Source organism: Schistocerca piceifrons, chromosome X, assembly GCF_021461385.2.
Source record: "Schistocerca piceifrons isolate TAMUIC-IGC-003096 chromosome X, iqSchPice1.1, whole genome shotgun sequence".
Classification (NCBI taxonomy): Eukaryota; Metazoa; Arthropoda; class Insecta; order Orthoptera; family Acrididae; genus Schistocerca; species Schistocerca piceifrons.
The window spans coordinates 259441232-259462056 of NC_060149.1; the positions used below are offsets into that span (position 1 = coordinate 259441232).

General features: G+C 36.2%; 1 protein-coding gene across 1 annotated transcript in view; it reads right to left on the reverse strand.

The window, feature by feature from the left end:
* LOC124722295 (dedicator of cytokinesis protein 3-like) overlaps positions 1-20825 on the reverse strand; it is a 181798-nt gene that overhangs the window by 39396 nt on the left and 121577 nt on the right. Inside the window, exons 25-27 of the mRNA XM_047247478.1 lie at positions 10142-10283; positions 9592-9761; positions 2048-2263 (exon numbers count right to left, since the gene is read on the reverse strand). Of these exons, the coding sequence (XP_047103434.1) occupies positions 2048-2263; positions 9592-9761; positions 10142-10283 (528 nt within the window). The remainder of the gene's footprint in view (positions 1-2047; positions 2264-9591; positions 9762-10141; positions 10284-20825) is intronic.

Below are 20825 nucleotides of genomic sequence, written 5' to 3' on the forward strand. Positions count from 1 at the left end.
TGTTGTCACAACTAGTGGTCATACAAATGGTATTGGTGTTACAAGTTGAAATGGGAATCGGCATGCTGAGTGGAGTAGGAAATAGTGTATGTGTCTGTAATCATTTTGTGATGAAGAATTAGTTTCTGTATAATAAATTGTGGTGTGTGTGTGTGTGTGTGTGTGTGTGTATGGGTGTATGGTGTGTGTGTGTGTGTGTGTGTGTGTGTGTGTGTGTGTGTGTGTGTGTGTGTGTGTAGGGGGGAGGGGGTGCTTCATCTTTCCAAATTATCAGCATATTGAGTGACTCTGTACTTTACTCGGTATTTAACCTCCCTCCCCTACATATTGATACCTCACAATGTGTTGAAAGAGATGCACTTGTGGCAGTGGTTGCAATAATTAGCACTTCAGGAACAGCTGCACTCCCATTACTTGTGTTTCTTAGAGTGAACTTTGAAAGATCACATACTGCTCAGTAAGCCATTTGGCTCTCAATATGAAGCCTTAACCTTGGTCTGGATGAAGAGTGAATTACATTTACCAGTTCTACAGCACATCACCTAATGCGAAAGGCAAACAAAAGAACATCCTATGCTCATAATCTTGGACAGTTGTGAATGCCACATAAGCATAGCTCCATTTATTATGTGCAAAAGAGAATTGTACTATTCTGATTACTCTGCCACCTCATATAAGCCACAATTTGGGAGTTTTTCTTCCTCCAAAAAATTCTATGATTCAGCATGCTGTGATTTTATGGCAAGTGCAGGGGCATCATTAACAATCCATGATATTGCTGGTTTGATGGGCAGAGCATTTCCCCTCAACTTCACTAACCAAAATATGTGCAATGGTTTCAGGGAATGTGGCATTGAACTACTAGACAGAAACATCTTGAAGTTGAACACTATCTGATAGCATTTGACTGGTGAAGCTATGCCACCTCTATCAAATCAATGAGTCAAATTTTACTGCTGCTTATCATCATGAGCAGATAATAACTACACATCTGAACACTGCTCAACCTACCAAGAGTCTGATGTCTTAACTATGAGGAATCATCTTAACCAGAGTATGTTTCTTGTGATGAAGACAGTGTGGTGTAGTCCTCAGGAAATTTTGTGATTGTGAAGGCCCAGAGCATAGATTTTACAACTTTTTAATTTTATCCATATTTTGCAGCTTCATTACATTATGTTGCTATCTTCCTACATCTCCTAAAAGATATTCATTGTACATAAGTATAACTGGAACAACTAAATTTATGTCAACAGATGAAAGAATTTGTCTAAACCATTTCAATTAAGATTACTTTGCTATGCAAGTATGATATTGTTTCCTTGCACTCTGAGAGATCCATGGTGTATTAGCTATTTATAAGTCTTTTCTGGCTGTTGTTATTCTGTTATTGTTATTTTTATGTCAGTATATTGTATTCAGTAAGGTAAAATCACTGTTTTTTTATGATAAGTATAATGTTTTTGAATGTAAACCAGTTAATGATAATGGTTCAGTTAACCCCAGTACATGACACAGTTAACCTGCTGCAGGAAGTTAAGTGGACCACTTGCAACTATCTTACTTTTTGTTCTCTGCTTTTGTTAATATTTATATTAAACCCTTAATATTTTTATCAATCATTCATTGCTGAAATCTAAGTACAATGACATGTTCAACATTTACTTATTATACAAAATATAAACATGAAAAAAATTAAAAGTACAAATGGCTCAGTCAAACTAATTTTAGCTTATATATTGAATCATTCTCTGCACTTAAATATTGTTCTGTTTGACAGGATACATGGCAAATTATGTGCAAAGAAAACATGGAAATTCCTACGGTAAATTCTGAATGATTTTTCTTTTCCAAGTTAAGTTATTCCCATCTGTGTTTTACTTTACTTTATCAGAACAGAACTTGTACATATTTCCATTTATCAGAACAGAACTTGTACATATTTCCAGTGTGTTTTTAGTTGTGTGCAGATGCCAATCACTGTATTGGAAAGTTCCCTCTCTGAATGTCAACATTATAATTTTAGAGGAGAAATACTATATCATACCTGCAACCTCATGCTGAAAGGGTTGATATTTCTCTTTGGTTCAGCAGTATACTGATTCACAAGTTGCCGCAATTCCTTGTTAACACTTTCCATTGTTTCACATGCAAACTGCACTGGTGCCAATTCCTCCACTCTTTTTTCAATGACTTCAAACCATCTAAGAATTCCTGGTAAGGAACTGCTTGTAACAAGTATGGTCCTCTCTATCCATAGACTCTAGAATTAAATGATAAAATAAAATTTATTCATATAATCATGAGGAAGAAGTTACATAGTATTAAATGTTGCAAGTTTGAATACAAAAAATTATTAAGTATGATCTGCTGTGGCAAAGCAATCGGAATTTTGTAACATTTCCATAGAGCAAACATAACTAATCTTCACATAAGGGCAAGATAAGGTAGTAATACTACTAGATGTTATTTTCATTAGACTTATCTTGATCAGAGCAATACCGAAGTGATCTGCACTCCTGGCAGAACTCCCAAAACTGTGCACCACTATCTCCCCTACACCCACCCGCAAATTTTGTAATTCTCACAACATATTTAATAAAAATTAAATATTGTTGAAAAATATTACTTAAATGGGCTATATTCATGAAATCATTGTACAAAACAAATTAAATGTGTCATTGTAGTAAATAATTACAAACTATATAAAATTCCTAACAATTGAAACTAAAACAATATTTATATCTCATGGTTTATGGTAGCTACTGCACATTGTTTTATAAGAAGAGGCAAGTCTGTGTTGCACAGCCTGTGAGCAGGCTACTGGCCTGACTAGGTAGAATACAGCCTTCTCTAGCCACTGAACTAGGAGCGGGAGGATGATGGTGTATAATTAAGAATGAATTTTATTTTCTCATCATAATTTATTAATAGTGCACAAATAATTAATCAGGTATAAAAGGAAAGGAGTTATAATGAATAGTTGAGAAAATATCCCAGCTTAGAATTTGCATTTTCATTATAATCCTATTCTGCAGTCCCCTGCTTTGGGCAAAGCAAACTCATTGATTATATTGCTGATGAAGATCAGTCACAGAGCATACATCTGTTTACACGACGGTTCAACTTATATGAATGGAGTATAGCTGTCTATAGACATAATGACTAACAATTCTTGTAATATTATTTTTCAACCACAGAAGGATTTTTCTTGAATTCTTTTTTTTAATTTACACAGCAGATCATACTAACTGAAATCTGGGAGCAGCAAAAGTGGTAGCTGGAGTGGGGGGAGGGGGGGAATCCCTCCACCATATTTCTTTGATTGCACCACCACTGCATATTACTCCATTCCTCAGTTAGCAGAAATCAGCAAAAATCAGAAGCCTTGAGTCACATAGCACATTTGCTTCAGCACCTACCTCATCAGTCTCTGAATGTCTACAATATTGTAGTGATGTAGCAGGAAGAACACTGTGCAGGTGACAGCTGTATGAACATAGTGTACGTAAATCATGTTAATGACAAAAATCTTTTTAGTAACAGTTGTTTTTGTATGATGATGTTACCTGGGCAAAAAGACACAGTAGAAATGGCACTGTGGCACCAATGTGCATTTACAGTTGCAAGCCAAGAGAAAGGCTCAAGGCATAAGATATGAAAACATATGGCAGGAGAACTCACATCAGTTTAGCACCCTCTCTGTGCCTCCACTGTTGGTTCGGGCCTATCTCACTATCCCTTTATATGGCCCAGATTATGAGACATACATGCCTCTATTAGATTTCAAAAAGTTCTGTTAATTAAATAACAATTTCTAATTTTTGTATCAATATTTCTCAATTTTGTAATTTGGCCTACACTAGTAGCTTCTAATACATGTATGATGTTTCTTAGTTTCCGTTTCTTGACAGCACAGAATATAACATCTAGTTTATGTGATGTAAGTAAATTCTTAGATAGGTTACACATGGAAAGTTTTTTTTTTTCTACCTTGGTTATCACCATCTGAAGTACATAGTTATTTATAAGTATCTCTAGGGCTTCAAACCGACTGTGTGGCAACTACAAGAGATAGCTAAGACACATACTTCAGTGATTACCCAACAGAGGATCTCTGTAAGCTTTAATTCAGTAGAAGTGAGTCAGTTGAGACATTGCAGCAGAAATTTCATAGTAGATAGCAGCAGGAGTTTAATGGATTAAAGACCAGTACAAGAAATTAAATGAGATACGATCTTGTTGCAACACAAAGAGCCACACTGTGTGGCATGTATGGGAAACATTTGTGAGCGGCACAAACAAATCAATGAAACATCTGCAGGTAACTTCATTTCGCTATGTGAGAATGCTCAGACTCACTTATATTCAGTCTTTATCACAGTCTTCCAGCACTGGATTTTATATCCCACCCATCGTAACTCTCCTCTTCTGTAATGGCCTCCATGGCTCCAGGAGATTATTATCATATTGGGTAATTGCAAAGATAATGTGCTCGTGGTCCCATGTCTCCAAAAGCTGGAACAGTTTTGATGATAGGTCATGAATTCAGTTTCTGATATTGGAAATGGAAATGCCATGTGGCTAGGGCCTCCCGTTGGGTAGACCGTTCATCTAGTGCAAGTCTTTCAAGTTGACGCCACTTTGGAGACTTGCGTGTTGATGGGGATGAAATGATGATGATAAGGACAACACAACACCCAGTCCCTGAGTGGAGAAAATCTTTGACCCAGCTGGGAATCGAACCTGGACCATGAGGTATGACTTTCTGTCATAATGACCACTTAGCTACCAAGGGCGGACAGTTTCTGCTATTGATGGTGATACATTGAGCAATTTTAGGCAATAGTAAATGACAATGCCGACATTTGTTGAATCAATTGATGTACCCCTTTTTGTGTCATTTGTAAGTACTACACAGATATGTTCTGAAGTCCCAGAGGCACTTATGAATTACTGTATAAAGCTTCAGCTGTTTGTATTTCATGACACTGTTCATTAGATCATAGCAGAAAGCATGGTAGGGAGACAGTTGTCCCATTACTCAGCCAAACCAAAATATACCATATAGTCTTTATGAGAAAAACTACTCTGTTACATGGCACCAGCTGTAGTTATTCTACAAAACTTGTGAGAGAAGTGTGCAACATCAGGAATTGTGTAAATAAAATGGGCCAATAAGTAATAATTTGTTTTGAGACAAAGACAAAAGTGTATAATGGTTTTTCTTGTCAGTCAATAGTTTTCTAGAACTCAATTCCCAATATGCAATTCAAGCAAAAAATCAATAAATGAGTGTATGAGACTAAACACAAAAAGACAAAAAAGCTTTCTTCTATGTGACAAAATCTCACTGCTTAAGTTAGATGTAAAAGTGGATGCTTCTGATATTAATTGGTAGAAGGCCATATGTGAATAGTAGCTCAGCAAATGCAAAACAACAACTGATATTAGAGCATTCCTCACGACAAAACCAGGGGAATTATACTTGTAAGTTTTCAAGCTAGCTTTTGTTTGTGTATGCTTGTGTTCCTGTGCATGTGTACATATGTATGTCTTTATGAGACATGAGATATGGAATGTTTCAGATTTCCTGTAAAATTATATTACTTGGATATTCTGATTGACACCTTAGAATAACAAAAGTAGAAACCATATCTTGATAATGGTATCTGATAACTGATAAATACAACTAAAGGACACCCACTCAACACAAGTTAAAATTATGTGACAAGAAAAAGAGCAATCATTACATTTATGAATTCTTCTGTCACATCTTGGTTGAATAGTTTAATATTTAAGATTAAAAAACAAACAAATTTTATTTTCGTTTTACTAATATTTGTTTATTTTGAAACATTTTTTGCTTATTGGGCCACCATAGGGAAACAATTAGATGCTGGCATCTGCCAGGCCACAATGTTTTTCTGAAGATGGCCCAGTAAGCCGAAGACTGGACTGAAATAAACAAATATTAAGATTAGTAGAACAAAAATGCAGTAAAAACAAATGTCTCGATGCTGCAATTAGAAAACAATATAATCAGTACTGATATTGATATTCTCTAGTTTCTTCCCTGCATTTTAAATTGTTTATCCAGTTCATATAGAGGGATCCTTATTTTTATGCAGTTGTTTGACTTTGTGTTCTCCACAAACACAAAGATTTGTCAGAAATTAGACACACTAAGGGCTACTAAAATTTCATAGGTACATAATGCCTCAAGTAAGTCACAGATGCTAAATGATATGGATAAATACATCATAACAAATAAAATCTCACACACATGTTCAAAAACTGTAAAGGTAAAAATAATGGTTTAGCAGTGGATCAAGGAAAATAGGAAACAGGTGTTGTGGACTGAAATGAAAATGAAACAGTTGCTACCCTGCCTCCTCTTAACTGCCCAATCTGTACAGTGCTATCATGTTTGCAGTGTGGAATTGTAGAGTTGTCTTCATTTTTCTATTAATATATCTGCAGTCCTTCCTAACCACTCTTATAAGGAAGAAGGTTTGAAAGCAAGGGCTGGAGATAAGAGGCCTCGCAATCAACAAAGTTCTCAACTCTATCTTCATTTGCTTGACCTTTATTCTCCTCCAACATTCTAACTTGCCTATTCACATGTATTATCCAGGTTTCAAAGCAAACATAACACAGACATTCAAATAACTCATTATACAAATACCATTGTCACCAATGTATACATTTAGTTACATCCCGCAAAATATTTAGTATGGTTTTCAAATATATGGGATGTGTAAAGATTGGTTAATCCAAATAATAAGTATAGCTCCATGACTGCAGTGCCAGAAATGCTGAGCAGAGTGAACTGTATGCAGAGTCCTCATAAAACTTACTCTTCTGTTTGTCAGGCCACTGCAACAGAAGCCTATAAACATCATTTACACCACATGTAAGATTGAGAATAGCTCAGCATTAGTTAATATAAGGTTTAGCAAAGGGGTCTCATGTCTTCTGAAATCATCTAAAACACACACACACACACACACACACACACACACACACATAAAGAGTTTGTTTTATTGGGCGAAGAAAAGAAATGTTCTCCTTCATTTGCCACATTATGTTTCATAAACATGTCCATCAGATGCAGTCAACTAATACATAATACTCTTGGAAGCCCCCATAATATTTTCTACTGACTCCACATCACATTTTTTCATGTTTACTGTGTAGTTGACACTAATGGTGTCTATAGGGATTTGAATCTGAAAAAGATCTTTTTGATACACTCAGACACATGCTTCAGTTCCCATTACATTATTAACATCCACCATTTTGAACACAGTATCTGCCAAAGCCCCCTGTTTTAAATTAGCATTACACAGTAACCTATGTGCCTTCTGCAGCTTACAATGGGAGGCACTTTAAAATCTGATACTAATCTCTCTCTCCCAACAAATTGGACAGAGGCGAAGTATTAGTTTGTACAATAACTGATGGAGGATTATTCTGCATGACATGTTGCACTACTTCAAAGATATGTGGAATATGATAGGTATATGGTACCCCAGCTAATTATGTGGAATATGATAAGTATATGGCCCCCCAGTCAAAGTAAATCACAATATGGATGTGATCTGAAGTAATGACAGTAAAAAAAATAATTAATTAATTATATTGTGCAAAGAAAACTTATGTTAAACTGACACATTCCACATCAATATGTAATGTTGTATTCATGATCTATGGCACAAGTATTAATGTGATGTAATTGTTCAAAAATTGTTCACATGTTAGAAGACGTCTTTCAGTTTCACACATAACTCACAGGATACACCTGACCCTTTTCAAATACATTTTAATGGTAAATGCTAAATGGACTGCAATCTGTATCACTACTGCAGCAAAATGACATTAATGATTACTCCTATTCTTTCTGTTCCCATCCAGCCACTACAGACATTAATACTGACAAACTGAAAGAATTGGAGCTTTTTTCAGCCCTAAGATCTATACAAAGAGCAGTTATTTCAAACAATTAATTAATTTCTTCCCCCGTGTAGGCATTCTTTTTATATTGCCATGGTGCATGCTGCTTGCTTTATGAAGTAATGTGCTGCACATCACCAGTTGAAATCCCATCACCAGAAATGATCTGTTATTTAGTAGTTATCATTTCAGGAAGGTTCTCACAACTTATTATGTTTTGAACATTAGCATGTTCTGGAGTATTCTATGTTTGTACAAATAGCAACACTTTCTATCCATGAATCCAGTTCTAATCTGGCTGTAATGCTGGTGCCTGTTATTAAACGTGCTTTCAGTGGTAAGTGTTGTACTTCATTTATGACCCTGCATTCGGAATTGAACTTGGTTGTGACTATGATGTCACATTGTTTGGTGGAGATGTCAGGAACTTTAAGATATCTACATCATTGTGGCTTGAATCAGGCAACATAAAAGCTGTCAACTGTATGGACAAGAACTGGAATACCAGCAGTGCAGCACGCCAAAGGTCCATATATTGAGGAGACCAATGAATTCCAAGCCAGCAGTAATTCAGCTGCACATCAGGTATCCACCAGTGTTTCACAGAGATGCTGGCCATGACCTGACAAAATGGCTGAAAGGATTCAAGTGAGTTGCCAAATACAATAAATGAGGTAACATGTGTTTCGCAAACATGTACTTTTATTTGGATGGCACAGCCCAGCAGTGCCTTCAGAACAACAAAGAAAAGCTGAATAACTGGGACAGATTCCAGGCCAAACCATTTTGAAAACATTTGGTGACAATCTACAGCAAGTTCGCTTAGCAGAAGAACAATTGAAGAAATGGGTCTAGTGTCATGAGGAAATGACACAGTCGTACATACAACCCTATGCAACATTGTGAATCCAAGAAACAGACAAAATCTAACATTTATTGTAAGACATGAAGACATGGAGCACTTTTGGTAAAGGATGGCACAACATCATAAGAATTCATCAAGTAGTGCCAGCACATTGAGGAAATGCAGCAGAAAAGAATCAGATGAAAGAACAAAGGCCAACTCCTGAATGTGATTCCTATGGCAGTTTTGGGAGACCACCATGGCCTCACCTCTCATATGCCAGGTAGTAAGGAAAGAGATACAGTAGTTTATGGCAGTCAGGAGTGTTGGACTGAGTATACAAGAGACAGCAGCCCTGAATGTTGACTCTGTATCTCAGGAGCTAAGAGAAAATGTTGAAGAAGACATGTAACATTTTTTAGCACCAATCTGAATCACCTGTCAAATGCACCATGAATAATGGACTCTATCAACTCAGACTTTTACCATAGCCACACGTTGATTACAACCTAGACTGCTTGAAAGTGTCAATAGTATTTCTTAACTACTGGAATGCAGCACGGTTTGAAGAAATATTATTTTAGAGGTATGCGACCACACAACTAAAATTCCTGTAAGTCAGAGTTCAAAAATATCAACCACAATAACTTTTGTTTCATTAGTTGAAAAAAAAAGGATAAACTTTATATAAAAGTAGAATTTCCAGGGAGGTTCCGGCAATTACATAAACACGGTGTCACAACATTTCATAGTTTCATGATTTAATAGATTAAACACTCTTCATTACACACCTTAAATTCATTTTCCTTGTCCACCGGCCCTTTGTGAACCGGTCGATCAAGCTGGAAGGTCCGAACATCATTAACCTGATAGAAACTGGAAATTTTTTCTGGTATATCAGCTCCTGGTGGAAATAATGGATTTTCCTCGGGGATAGGTTTTACATTACAGATCTGTATGTCTGTTATCACAGTCAAGGTTATAATAGCCAGATATTCTTTAAATTTTTGCATTTTTGGAAATAAATATTTAATTCCTTCCACTGATATTCCTCTTCACACACACACACACACACACACACACACACACACACACACACACACACACACACACACAGCTATATTCTGTGAGCACTATGGGCAGCCTGGCTGGAAGAATATGCTTCAGAATGCAACAATAAAATAGACACAAGGAAAATAACACAAAGTGAAACACAGCTGTCAAAAGGATTTCAATATACGATTTATAAGAAGTGAAAGTATTTTATAAAAATAACTCTCAAGCAGAATATCACACAACAATGTCTGTTACAATTTTTCATGTAGAAATCTAAAAGGATACATTGTCCATCTGAATTCATAATTGTGTCATCAGGTGGTGTGTTTTTCATGAGGATCTGGGCAGATGGGAATTCTGTTTGCAGCCTCTGAGTAAAAGCACCTATCCTCTCATATTCCAGACCTCGATATATAAACAGTTTGTTCTGAAAATACATCCACACATACAGAATCATTGATGAGAAACAGATCACTAATGTCAAGTAATAAATAAAATATAATGCTAGCATCACCTCTTGGTTTACTACTTTTTTCCAAACATAATGACTTCATATGCTTGAATGAATGAGTGTCCACAGTGAAAGGTTGAGAATACACAAAGTAATCCCAGTTACTCAGTGAGCATAGTTTAAAAATTCAGAAATTAAATGTTCTCTAGTAATTTTTCATGTAAAAATTTAACTTCAAGAACTAACATTAGCAAAATTGTGTTACATAAAACATTATGCATAAGTATACAAACTTTGAGGGTGGGGGGTAGTAATATAGCAAATAAGGTATGTTTTAAAAACAGAAAAACAAAGCCACTAATTACTATAACAACATACAAGATGAAAAATTATAATTAACACATTTAAAAGATCATAAATAATTATCAAAACAGCTGGGGAATTACGTTAATGTGAAGAGCATTCAAAATTTATTGCAATTTCGCTTTAAAATTTTTACCTTTTAGCTTACTAAACTTAAGGCTCTGTTCAAAGCACTCCCATTCTCTGACAACAAAAAATTTTCAAAGTTTCTTTCATTATTTATATGCTTTCTGGAGTGCATTCATTGGGATGGTGTGAATTTTTTTTTTTTTTCAATCAGTTTTCTTGTATATCATCTATGGTTTGGAAACAATGTTGTTTCAGCAATGTCCAACCAGATCAAGTGGCAGTGTTGACACAATTTAGCAGCATGGGGAAGGACATGGATCTCTAAACTTAGCTAAAAGTTTAGTGTTGTTTTGTACCTGCCTCCTACCCAACACTCTAGCTATATGGTGAATGGTTGCCTTTAGTCTTTCCATTGCTTGTACTCCATAAAGAACATATTAATGACTTCAAACTAAATAGCGCTTCTTACTGAATTCCTCCAAATTGTAAAGTAACAAAATAACTTTTTCCTTTAATATACTTTTTAAGTGATACTATCACCTTATTTTTGTGAAATATGTACAACAATCATTCATACTGCTATCTTATTGATGCAAGAGTTACTTATTGGTAGGGATGATCAGTTCCAGACTATAAAAATAAGAAATTACCATTGGTTCTACATGCTAACTAAGAATATAAAGGTATGTTGATGAACTAAAAATAACTCACCAAAGGTTTTTTTTTTGTTTTTTTTTTTTGTTTTTTGTTTTTTTTGTTTTTTTTTTGTTTTGTTTTTTTTGGTTGAACATGGCATCCAGTACAGTTGTTTATAGTGAGAAGGTGAACAAAAGTTATAGTTGTGTGGTGAAAAATGGAACATACGTAAGTTATAACAGTGAAATAGTGAAGCTAAATGAACGTGTATCAAGCCTGCAATTAATTGTAGATGTACTAAGGTGGGACATTGCGCATTTAGAAAATGAAAATGCCGAACTGAAAAAGGCGCGTAATATCCTGATCGCCAAAGCAAGTAAAACACGGAACTGGGAGCACAGGACTAGCATGATCACGGAAGAAAGAAGCGAAAAGGTGATAAATACAACGAATGGAACGAACTGCGGCAATAAAAGCAGTTACAGTGTCCTACCTACAATAAACGAGTGCTCTGAAGTGGATATAGGCCTAAAGGCAGAAACAACAAGGCAACATATGTTTACTAGGCCAAAAAGGGTTGGTCGTGTGAAACCCAGTGACTGTAGAATTACTGTGGTAACAAAAAACCGTTTTCATGCACTAGATTCAGATATAAATGTGGAATCCACGGAAAACTGTGATGACAACGACATGCTGAATCTATATAGTGACAAGCACATGAGCAGAAACTTCCGCAATAAACGTGAAGACAAACTCAAAGTGAAAATATTCTCTGATAGCCATGGATGTGAGATCGCAAAAATACTACGTTACAGTCATTGTATACAAGCAACTAGTATTGTCAAACCAGGTGCACCCTTCCAAGAACTCGTTAGAAACATAGAAACTGGAAATGATCGTCATATTGTCGTCATAGCTGGAGCCAATAATGTATATAAAAACAACCTCCACAGTGCAACACGAAACCTTAAGGCAATACTAAATTCAACAGGAGAGAAATCAGTTTTTGTAGTCGGAATTCCACACAGGCATGACCTTTTGGAATGGTCATGTGGGAACGTGGAAATCATAAAAGCAAACAGACAATACTCAAAGATTTGCAGGGCCTACCAAAATGCATATTTTATAAGTATGGACTCCTTGCAAAGAGACTGTTACACGAGACATGGCATGCACCTTAATAACAGAGGCAAGAAGATTCTGTGCCAAAACATCAGCATGATACTGAAAGCATCTGACAACCAAGAAGTAATTGCTGCTCTTACAGTTCCTTGCTTGACGCAAGCAGAGCCTGAAGAAATGGTTACTTCTATTGCAGCAGTAGAAGTAGAGTTGGAAGCAGCAATTTTACCTACACACATAACAAATGCTGCAGCAGCAGTACCTACCACACTTCATCTACGGGATTCAACAGCAGCAGAAGATGAAGCAACATCCAAATCTCCACTGTCACTAGTTGCCACAACAATGCCTACAGCAGCAGCAGCAGTACCTATCACACTTCACCAGCAAGATTCAACAGCAGCAGAAGAAGAAGCAACCACCTTATCTCCTGAGTCACCAGATGCCACAACAGTGCCTCCAGACACCATAACAGCAGTTCCATCAATTCCTCTAGTAGCAGCTTCATCTAAAATATCATCACAAGGAGGGAAGAGTAGGTATACAACAGTAGATGTGCTACCACTCCAAGTGAACAATTTTTTAGTAAAAGGCAACAAGAGGCAGAAATCCAAAAGATAAGCCCTGAAAAATGTTTGAAAACCAATCACAATAGTGTTCAGTGTGTAAGCAATAAGAGCATGGATCTTAAAATATGTTACCTTAACGTTCAAGGACTGAAAGATAAAGAACTTATCATAAATGAGTTTGGTCTTGATAACCAGTTTGATATTTTTTGTCTGAGTGAACACTGGGCTAATGAGAATGAACTTGCAGTTGCCAAATTTGACAATTTTAGTATAGTAAATAGCTACTGTAGGAAAGAGCACATTAGAGGTGGTGTGGCAATTTATTCCAACCAGTCACTCAATTGTACAATAACCAAACTAGACCTAAATTCCTTGTGTGATGAACAGCACTTTGAAGTTACGGGTATAATCATTAATAGTCATAAGCTAATAGTAGTATCCATGTACAGATCACCAGAGGGAAGCATTAACATATTTTTAGAAAAAATGGACATGCTATTGAGTGAATTAAGTAATATTAAATGGTTACATTATGATATTGCAATAGGAGGTGATTTGAATGCTGATTTTGATGTTACTAAATGTAAGGGTAGTGTTGCAGATCTGGAAAACTTACTAAGGCAATACAATTTACATCATGTTAATAACAGGCCCACAAGAAACAAAGCATGTTTAGATAACATCTTTGTAAACTTCAAGACCACTGAAAACACATGCGAAGTTGTAGTGTTCCCATTCTCTGACCATGACTCCGTATCTCTAAATTATGCAAGTAAAATTCCCCTCAATAGGAGCAATGCAAACAGACCTGTCCCAACAGTTGTGATTACCAGACCCATAACTGAGGATAAAATTAACACATTTCGTAATTCCCTTGCTGACAGAGACTGGTTTGGCCATTGTAGTGTCGATGGACATTACACATCAAGTAATGACCTGCCAGCCAAAATAATATTTGATAGATTTTTTAATGCATTCTTGACCCTATTTAACCATAGTATTCCCATAAAGAAAATCAAAACAATGGACAGCAGCCACAAATCCAGATCTCAAAACAGACAAAATATATGGTACACTAAACAGCTGACAGATCTAAAGAAACAAGTTTTGTTACTGTACAACATATACAATAGTATTAAGTCTGACTGTGCCAAATCAGCCTATGTGGAATGCAGGAATGAATACAAAAAAGCCATCCTGCAAGCCAAAAAAACCTACAATGCCGACAGCATACATAATTCCACCAATAAACGCAAAACCTCTTGGAAAGTAATTAACAGTGCTGCCAGAGATACTAAAAAAGACAAAATTAATATCCCACCAAAAACACTCAATGAGTTTTTTATTAATTCAGTGAAAGATATAGGAGACGCAATTATCAAACCAGACATTAGTCCATCAGAGTTACTCTCCCAAAATTGGGGTAGATAGTCACTAAATACAAGCATGGTAACCTTCTCCGAAGTATTGCCTAGATATGTACAAGGGGTCATAAAACAACTGAAATCATGTGATAGCTTAGATATATATGGCATATCATGCAACCTGCTAAAAAAAGTGTGTGACCGCATTCTCTACCCCTTAACCCATTGCATAAACAAGTGCTTACTTGAGGGATATTTTCCTGATGAGTAAAAACTGTCTAGGATCGTCCCAGTATACAAAAAGGGAATAAAGACTCTCCATCTAGCTACAGGCCTATTTCAATAGTACCCGCATTCTCCAAGGTAATAGAATGCATCATGTACCAACAATTATCATCTCACTTTGAGAATCTAGGAATAATTAACGCTGCACAATACGGGTTTAGGAAGAATCTGTCGACCATTGGTGCAATCAACACAGTAATCAGTTACATCCTCAAAGTTTTTGAGAACAAAGGCTTTGCTCAGGTCTCATTCTGTGACCTAAGCAAGGCCTTCGACTGTGTTGAGCACATGCCACTGCTAGAGAAACTAGAATTCTACGGCATCAAAGAAAAGAGTCTCAGACTATTAAAAGCTTATCTCAACAACCATAAACAGGTAGTTTGTGTTGGTAAGGAAATGTCAAACATAGAAAATGTTAAAGTATGTGTGCCTCAGGGATCTGTACTGGGGCCCTTCCTGTTTCTGATAATGATGAATGACCTCCCTTCGTTTATTAGATCCACCACTGTATTGTATGCAGATAATACGACTTTTCTCCATAGCAGTAACAGTCTTAATGATCTTAAAACCTGTGCTGAAAATACACTCACTCATGCAGCATATTGGTTCAGAGCAAATGGTTTCCTGCTAAATGAAAATAAAACTCAGCAGATAATCTTCACTCTAAGAGACAAGCCACTATCTGATGACCCTAGTTCTGTTAAATTCCTGGGAGTTTATTTAGACAAAAAGTTATCCTGGGGCCAACATGTAAACTATATTAGTAGTAAACTATCTAGAGTAATTTATTTATTAAGACAACTCAGAAATTGTGTACCTGAAACATACATCAGATCATCTTATTTTGCATTTTTCCAGAGTATAATATCCTATGGCATTATCTTGTGGGGTAACTGTAGTCATATACATGACATCCTATTATTGCAGAAGAAAGCCATTAGGATAATTACAAATTCTTCACATAAGGCTCACTGCAAACCCTTATTTACTAAACAAAAAATTATGACTGTAATAAACCTCTATATATACAATGTCTTAATCTTTACGAAGAAGAACCTACAAGATGTGAAACGTAGAGAAAATGTACATTGTTACAACACAAGAAGCATCAAACACATATACACGCCTTACCACAGACTATCAAAATCAATAAATAGCTATGAAGTCACAGGGCACAAGCTATTTAATAAGCTGCCACATGCCATACAGGATCTTCCTGAACATACATTCAAAGAAAGACTGCATGAATGGTTTATTGCCCACCCATTCTATGATATCAATGAATTCTTGAACTGTAAAATGCAGTAATCCAACAGATGACCCACTGTACATTTATTGTAATATAAGCTAAAATACTTCACTAGTCAATACCTTATCACACTGTATTATAAATTGTACCTTCATTTGACGTTGTCAATTGCTGTAATGGCCTAAAGACAATAAAATCTTTATTATTATTATTATATTATTATTACTTATTTAAATAAACAAGAATCTATCAACAAGAATTTTAATAACATACCAGAAATTGAAATCTTTTAGTGGTTGAATATGGAGGTAACTTTTTAGTGAGAAGTAATAAAATAAAGAATCCAGGTTTTTTCCAAACACTTTGCTGAAGAAACAAAAATGTCTTTAAAAGTAAAACATTTTCAAATACCAATAATAAGGATCTACATCTACATGATTACTCTGCTATTCACAATTAAGTGTCTGGTAGAGGGTTCAATGAACCACCATCAAGCTGTCTCTACCATTCCACTCTCGAATGGCACACGGGAAAAACGAGCACTTAAATTTTTCTGTATGAGCCCTGATTTCTCTTATTTTATCATGATGATCATTTCTCCCTATATATGTAGGTGCCAACGGAATGTTTTTTGCAATTGGAGGACAAAACTGGTGATTGAAATTTCACAAGAATATCCCGTTACAACAAAAAATGCTTTTGTTTTAATGATTGCCACTCCAATTCATGTATCGTGTCTGTGGCACCATCTCCCCTATTTTGCGATAATACAAAATGAGCCGCTCTTCTTTGAACTTTTTCAGTGTCATCTGTGAGTCCCACCTGATGCAGATCCCATGCCGCACAGCAATACTCCAGGACAGGGTGGGCAAGTGCGGTGAAAGCAGTCTCTTTAGTAGATCTGCTGCACCTTCTAAGTGATCTGCCAATGAATCGCAGTCTTTGATTTGCTCTACCCACAACATTATCTATGTGATCATTCCAATTTAGGCTACTTGTAATTGTAATCCCTAAGTATTTAGTTGAATTTACAGCCTTCAGATTTGTGTGTCTTATGGTGTAATTGAAATTTAGCGGATTTCTTTTAGTACTCATGTGAATAACTTCACTCTTCTCTTTATTCAGGGTCAGCTGTAACTTTTCATACCACACAGATATCTTATCTAAATCATTTTGCTAATTTTTTTTGCTCATCTGGTGACTTAACAACATGGTAAATGACAGCATCATCTGCAAATAATCTAAGAGAGCTACTCAGATTGTCTCCCATGTCATTAACATAGATCAGGAACAATAGAGGGCCTATAACACTTCCTTGGGGAATGCCGGATATTACTGCTGTTTTACTCAATGACTTTCCATCTCTTACTATGAACTGTGACCTTTCTGACATGAAATCATGAGTCCAGTAGTGCAGCTGAGGTGATATTCCATAGGCACACAATTTGGTTAGAAGACGCTTGTGAGGAACACTGTCAAAAGCCTTCTGGAAATCTAAAAATATGGAATCAATTTGAGATAGCCAACTTAAAAGTTGAACAGCATATTGACACACTGTTGTGGTCTTCAGTCCAAAGATTGGTTTGATGCAGCTCTCCACGCTATTCTATCCCGTGCAAGCATCTTCATCTCTGAATAACTACTGCAACCTACATCCTACTGAATCTGCATACTATATTCACTGTTAATCTCCCTCTACAATTTTTACCACCCACAGTTCCCTCCTATATTAAATTTGTGATCCCTTGATGTCTCAGAATGTCTCCTATCAACCAGTCCCAGTCAAGTTGTGCCACAGATTTCATTTCTTCCCAATTCTTTTCATTACCTCCTCACTAGTTTCTTGATTGACCCATCTAATCTTCAGCAGTCTCCTGTAGCACTACATTTCAAAAGCTTCTATTCTCTTCTTGTCTAAACAGTTTATTTGTCCATAATTCACTTCCGTACATGGCTAGTCTCCAAACATAACAGCCATGTAATGTGGTGCATTATCTCAGATGTAAGGAAAAATTAGTTATCACTCATTTGAAAATGTTTTAGGAAACCCTACCAAAATCATCATAGGGTGGTAAGGATTTGAACTATGCTCAGGTCCAATACAAGTCCAGAGTCTTAACTACTGTGTCACCTTGCTCTAGGGTAATAGAAAACATTTTTATACTTCCAGATTTCATCTTCTTCAAGTTAATATCCACTAAACAATGTTTGCACTGACTTTTTCATAGCTTCTTGGTTTTCTGCAGCATATATGAGATGTGTGAAAAAATTAATGACACTGATCTGTCATCTACCAAACATTTCATTTTCTTCACACAACAATTTCATTCATCACAGCAGCTATACAGTGGCAGAATCATTGTTCCCAGTCTTGGTAACAGTCTGAAAGGCTTCAACTAGTATAGCTTTTAAAATGTTGGTCACATTCTTTTGAACGTTATCCAGTCCCAAAATGATGTCCTTTTAAGACATTTTTCAATTACAGGAAAAGAAGAAAAAGTCACAAAGACTCAGATTAGGAGAATAGGGGGGCTTTGGAACAACAGCAATGCCTTTTGAGGTCAACAATTCTGTGATAGAAGTGGATAGGGCATTGTCATGCTGCAGCATCCACTTGTCTGCAATGTCCGGTCTCACTCAATTCACCCTTTTCCTGAGCTTCCTGAGCCTTTCAAGGACATCTTTGAAAAAACCTTGGTTGACAGTTTGTGCTAGACAGATTCCTTATGCACAGTACCCCTACTGTCAAAAAGCAACTCATTCTTGTTTTGATCTTTTATTTGCTCATTTGAGGTATTTTCAGTTGAGGAGATGTCTCACTGTGCCGCTCCTCACTTTGCTGCTTTGTCTCAGGAGCATACTTAAAAATCCAGAATTCATTACCTGTCATCATACAACTGAACCATTCATGGTCACTGGCAATCCTCTCAAGAAGATCAATGCACACCTTTCTTCAACTGTCCTTCTGCTCAGTTGTGAGGTCTTTTGGCACCAGTTAGGCACAAACCTTCCACATGTGCAAAACTTTGGTCAAAATTTGATGTACTGTAAAAGTGTTAAATTTAACAGGTCATCCATCATCTTTATTGTTAAATGTTGATCTGATCTCACAATAGCATGTATATGTTTGACATTTTCATGTGTCTTTAAAGTGTTTTCAGACTTCCAAAAATGATTTTCACCAGTGAAAAACTTGTGTCCTTGATAAGGAACATTCCTCATAGGCCTGTTTCAACTCACACAAGTCACACTTGTGGATTCCCCGTGCTTTACACAAAACTTGATGGCATAGCATTGCTCTATATTCCATTGTTCCATTTTCATTATGTGCAACAAAAACACAGCTTCACTAATGTCCGTATGATGCTGAAACTCAGACTGAGCATCAGGAAAGAATGAACACATTGGTCTACACAAGTAAAACAACACAGCATTGCCATATCACTCACAGTGTTGTCAGTCTGATTACTTTCCTCATGCACCTGGTATCACTGATTAGGTATCATTTATTTTCATCAGTTGTCTATCATTTTTCAGTCATGATTTCCACTTTTTATCCATGTTCTCTCCCGCCCTTAATTCTGCCTTTAGTTATCAACTGCAAGTTCCACTACTTTTTGTTTTATATGATATTTCTTTAATGTACCTTCTTTCTCTTCTCTAATTATACTGTGTAGTTCTTGGTCTCTGGCAATATATTTAAGATAATGGCATCATCATTTATCATTCTCATCAGCCAGGGTTTCTTAAGTTACACTTTAAGTCATATTAAATCACATATACAGTAATTTCATGTTACATTTCTGAAAATTTCATTTTACTTTGAGATCCACACTGCCCAATTTATAGAGTGAGATACTTAAGAGAACCCATACCATATCTACCCAGAGTTAGTAAATATATCTAGGTATAGTTTTTGCTAAGTTATAACAGACAACATGGCACATTTTCTAACTGTCAACATCATCATTATCATCATCATCATTATCATCATCATCACCACCACCACCACCAGCCACCAGTTCAGTAATTTGGGATGTGGCCTCTTTGAGTAAGAGTGCAACACCAGATCCCTGCAGGTTCTTACATTTCTGCCTGTCTTGGACTTTCTGTTGTCAATTCATTCCAGTTGTATTTCTTAAGTCTCCATCCCATCTGTCCAGTGGTCTTCCCCTTGGTCCTTTTTTGGTAAATTAGGTTCCACTCTAGTACTTGTTTTCAGCACCTAGCATCTTTTCTTTGAGAGACATTACCTGTACACTGCCATTTCAATATATACACTCTTTCCATTGTGTCACTGACCTTTGTTGTCTCCCTGATATTAGCTATTTCTTTTCGTCTTTCTTTGTGTAGTCCAACATTGACCTTTCCCTTCCTCTTCAGTTTACTATTAGTTTTCAAATGTATGCAAGTAATTTTTGATATTTATAGTTCCTGAATTATGACACCAGCTTACATTTTTTAAAAATTGAAGTAGATAGTTTTTTTCAGTGACATTGGGAAGAACCTTCAAAACTCACTTCAGTGTCATAACATTTGTGGAACTTGATCAAACAGCACTACAGACCATTTCCCTGCTGTCAAGAGAAGAGTTTCCACAAATGTCTCTACAGTAAGCATACATGTAACTCAGGTAAGGTTTTTGTGGGTACTTGTGTGCTCAAAGCCTGCTGTTGTAGTGATCAGACAATGTGCTCCTGAAGCTATTTAGACTTTCATAATGTATACAATAGAAAAAAATGTGGATATGATTTTTGTTTGTGGTGAATGTCACCAAACGGTTAGAGCAGTGGTGTGGTTGTACAGCAGAAAGTATCCTGATTGTGCCAATTCCTTACTATCTCTCTTTGCAAACATTATC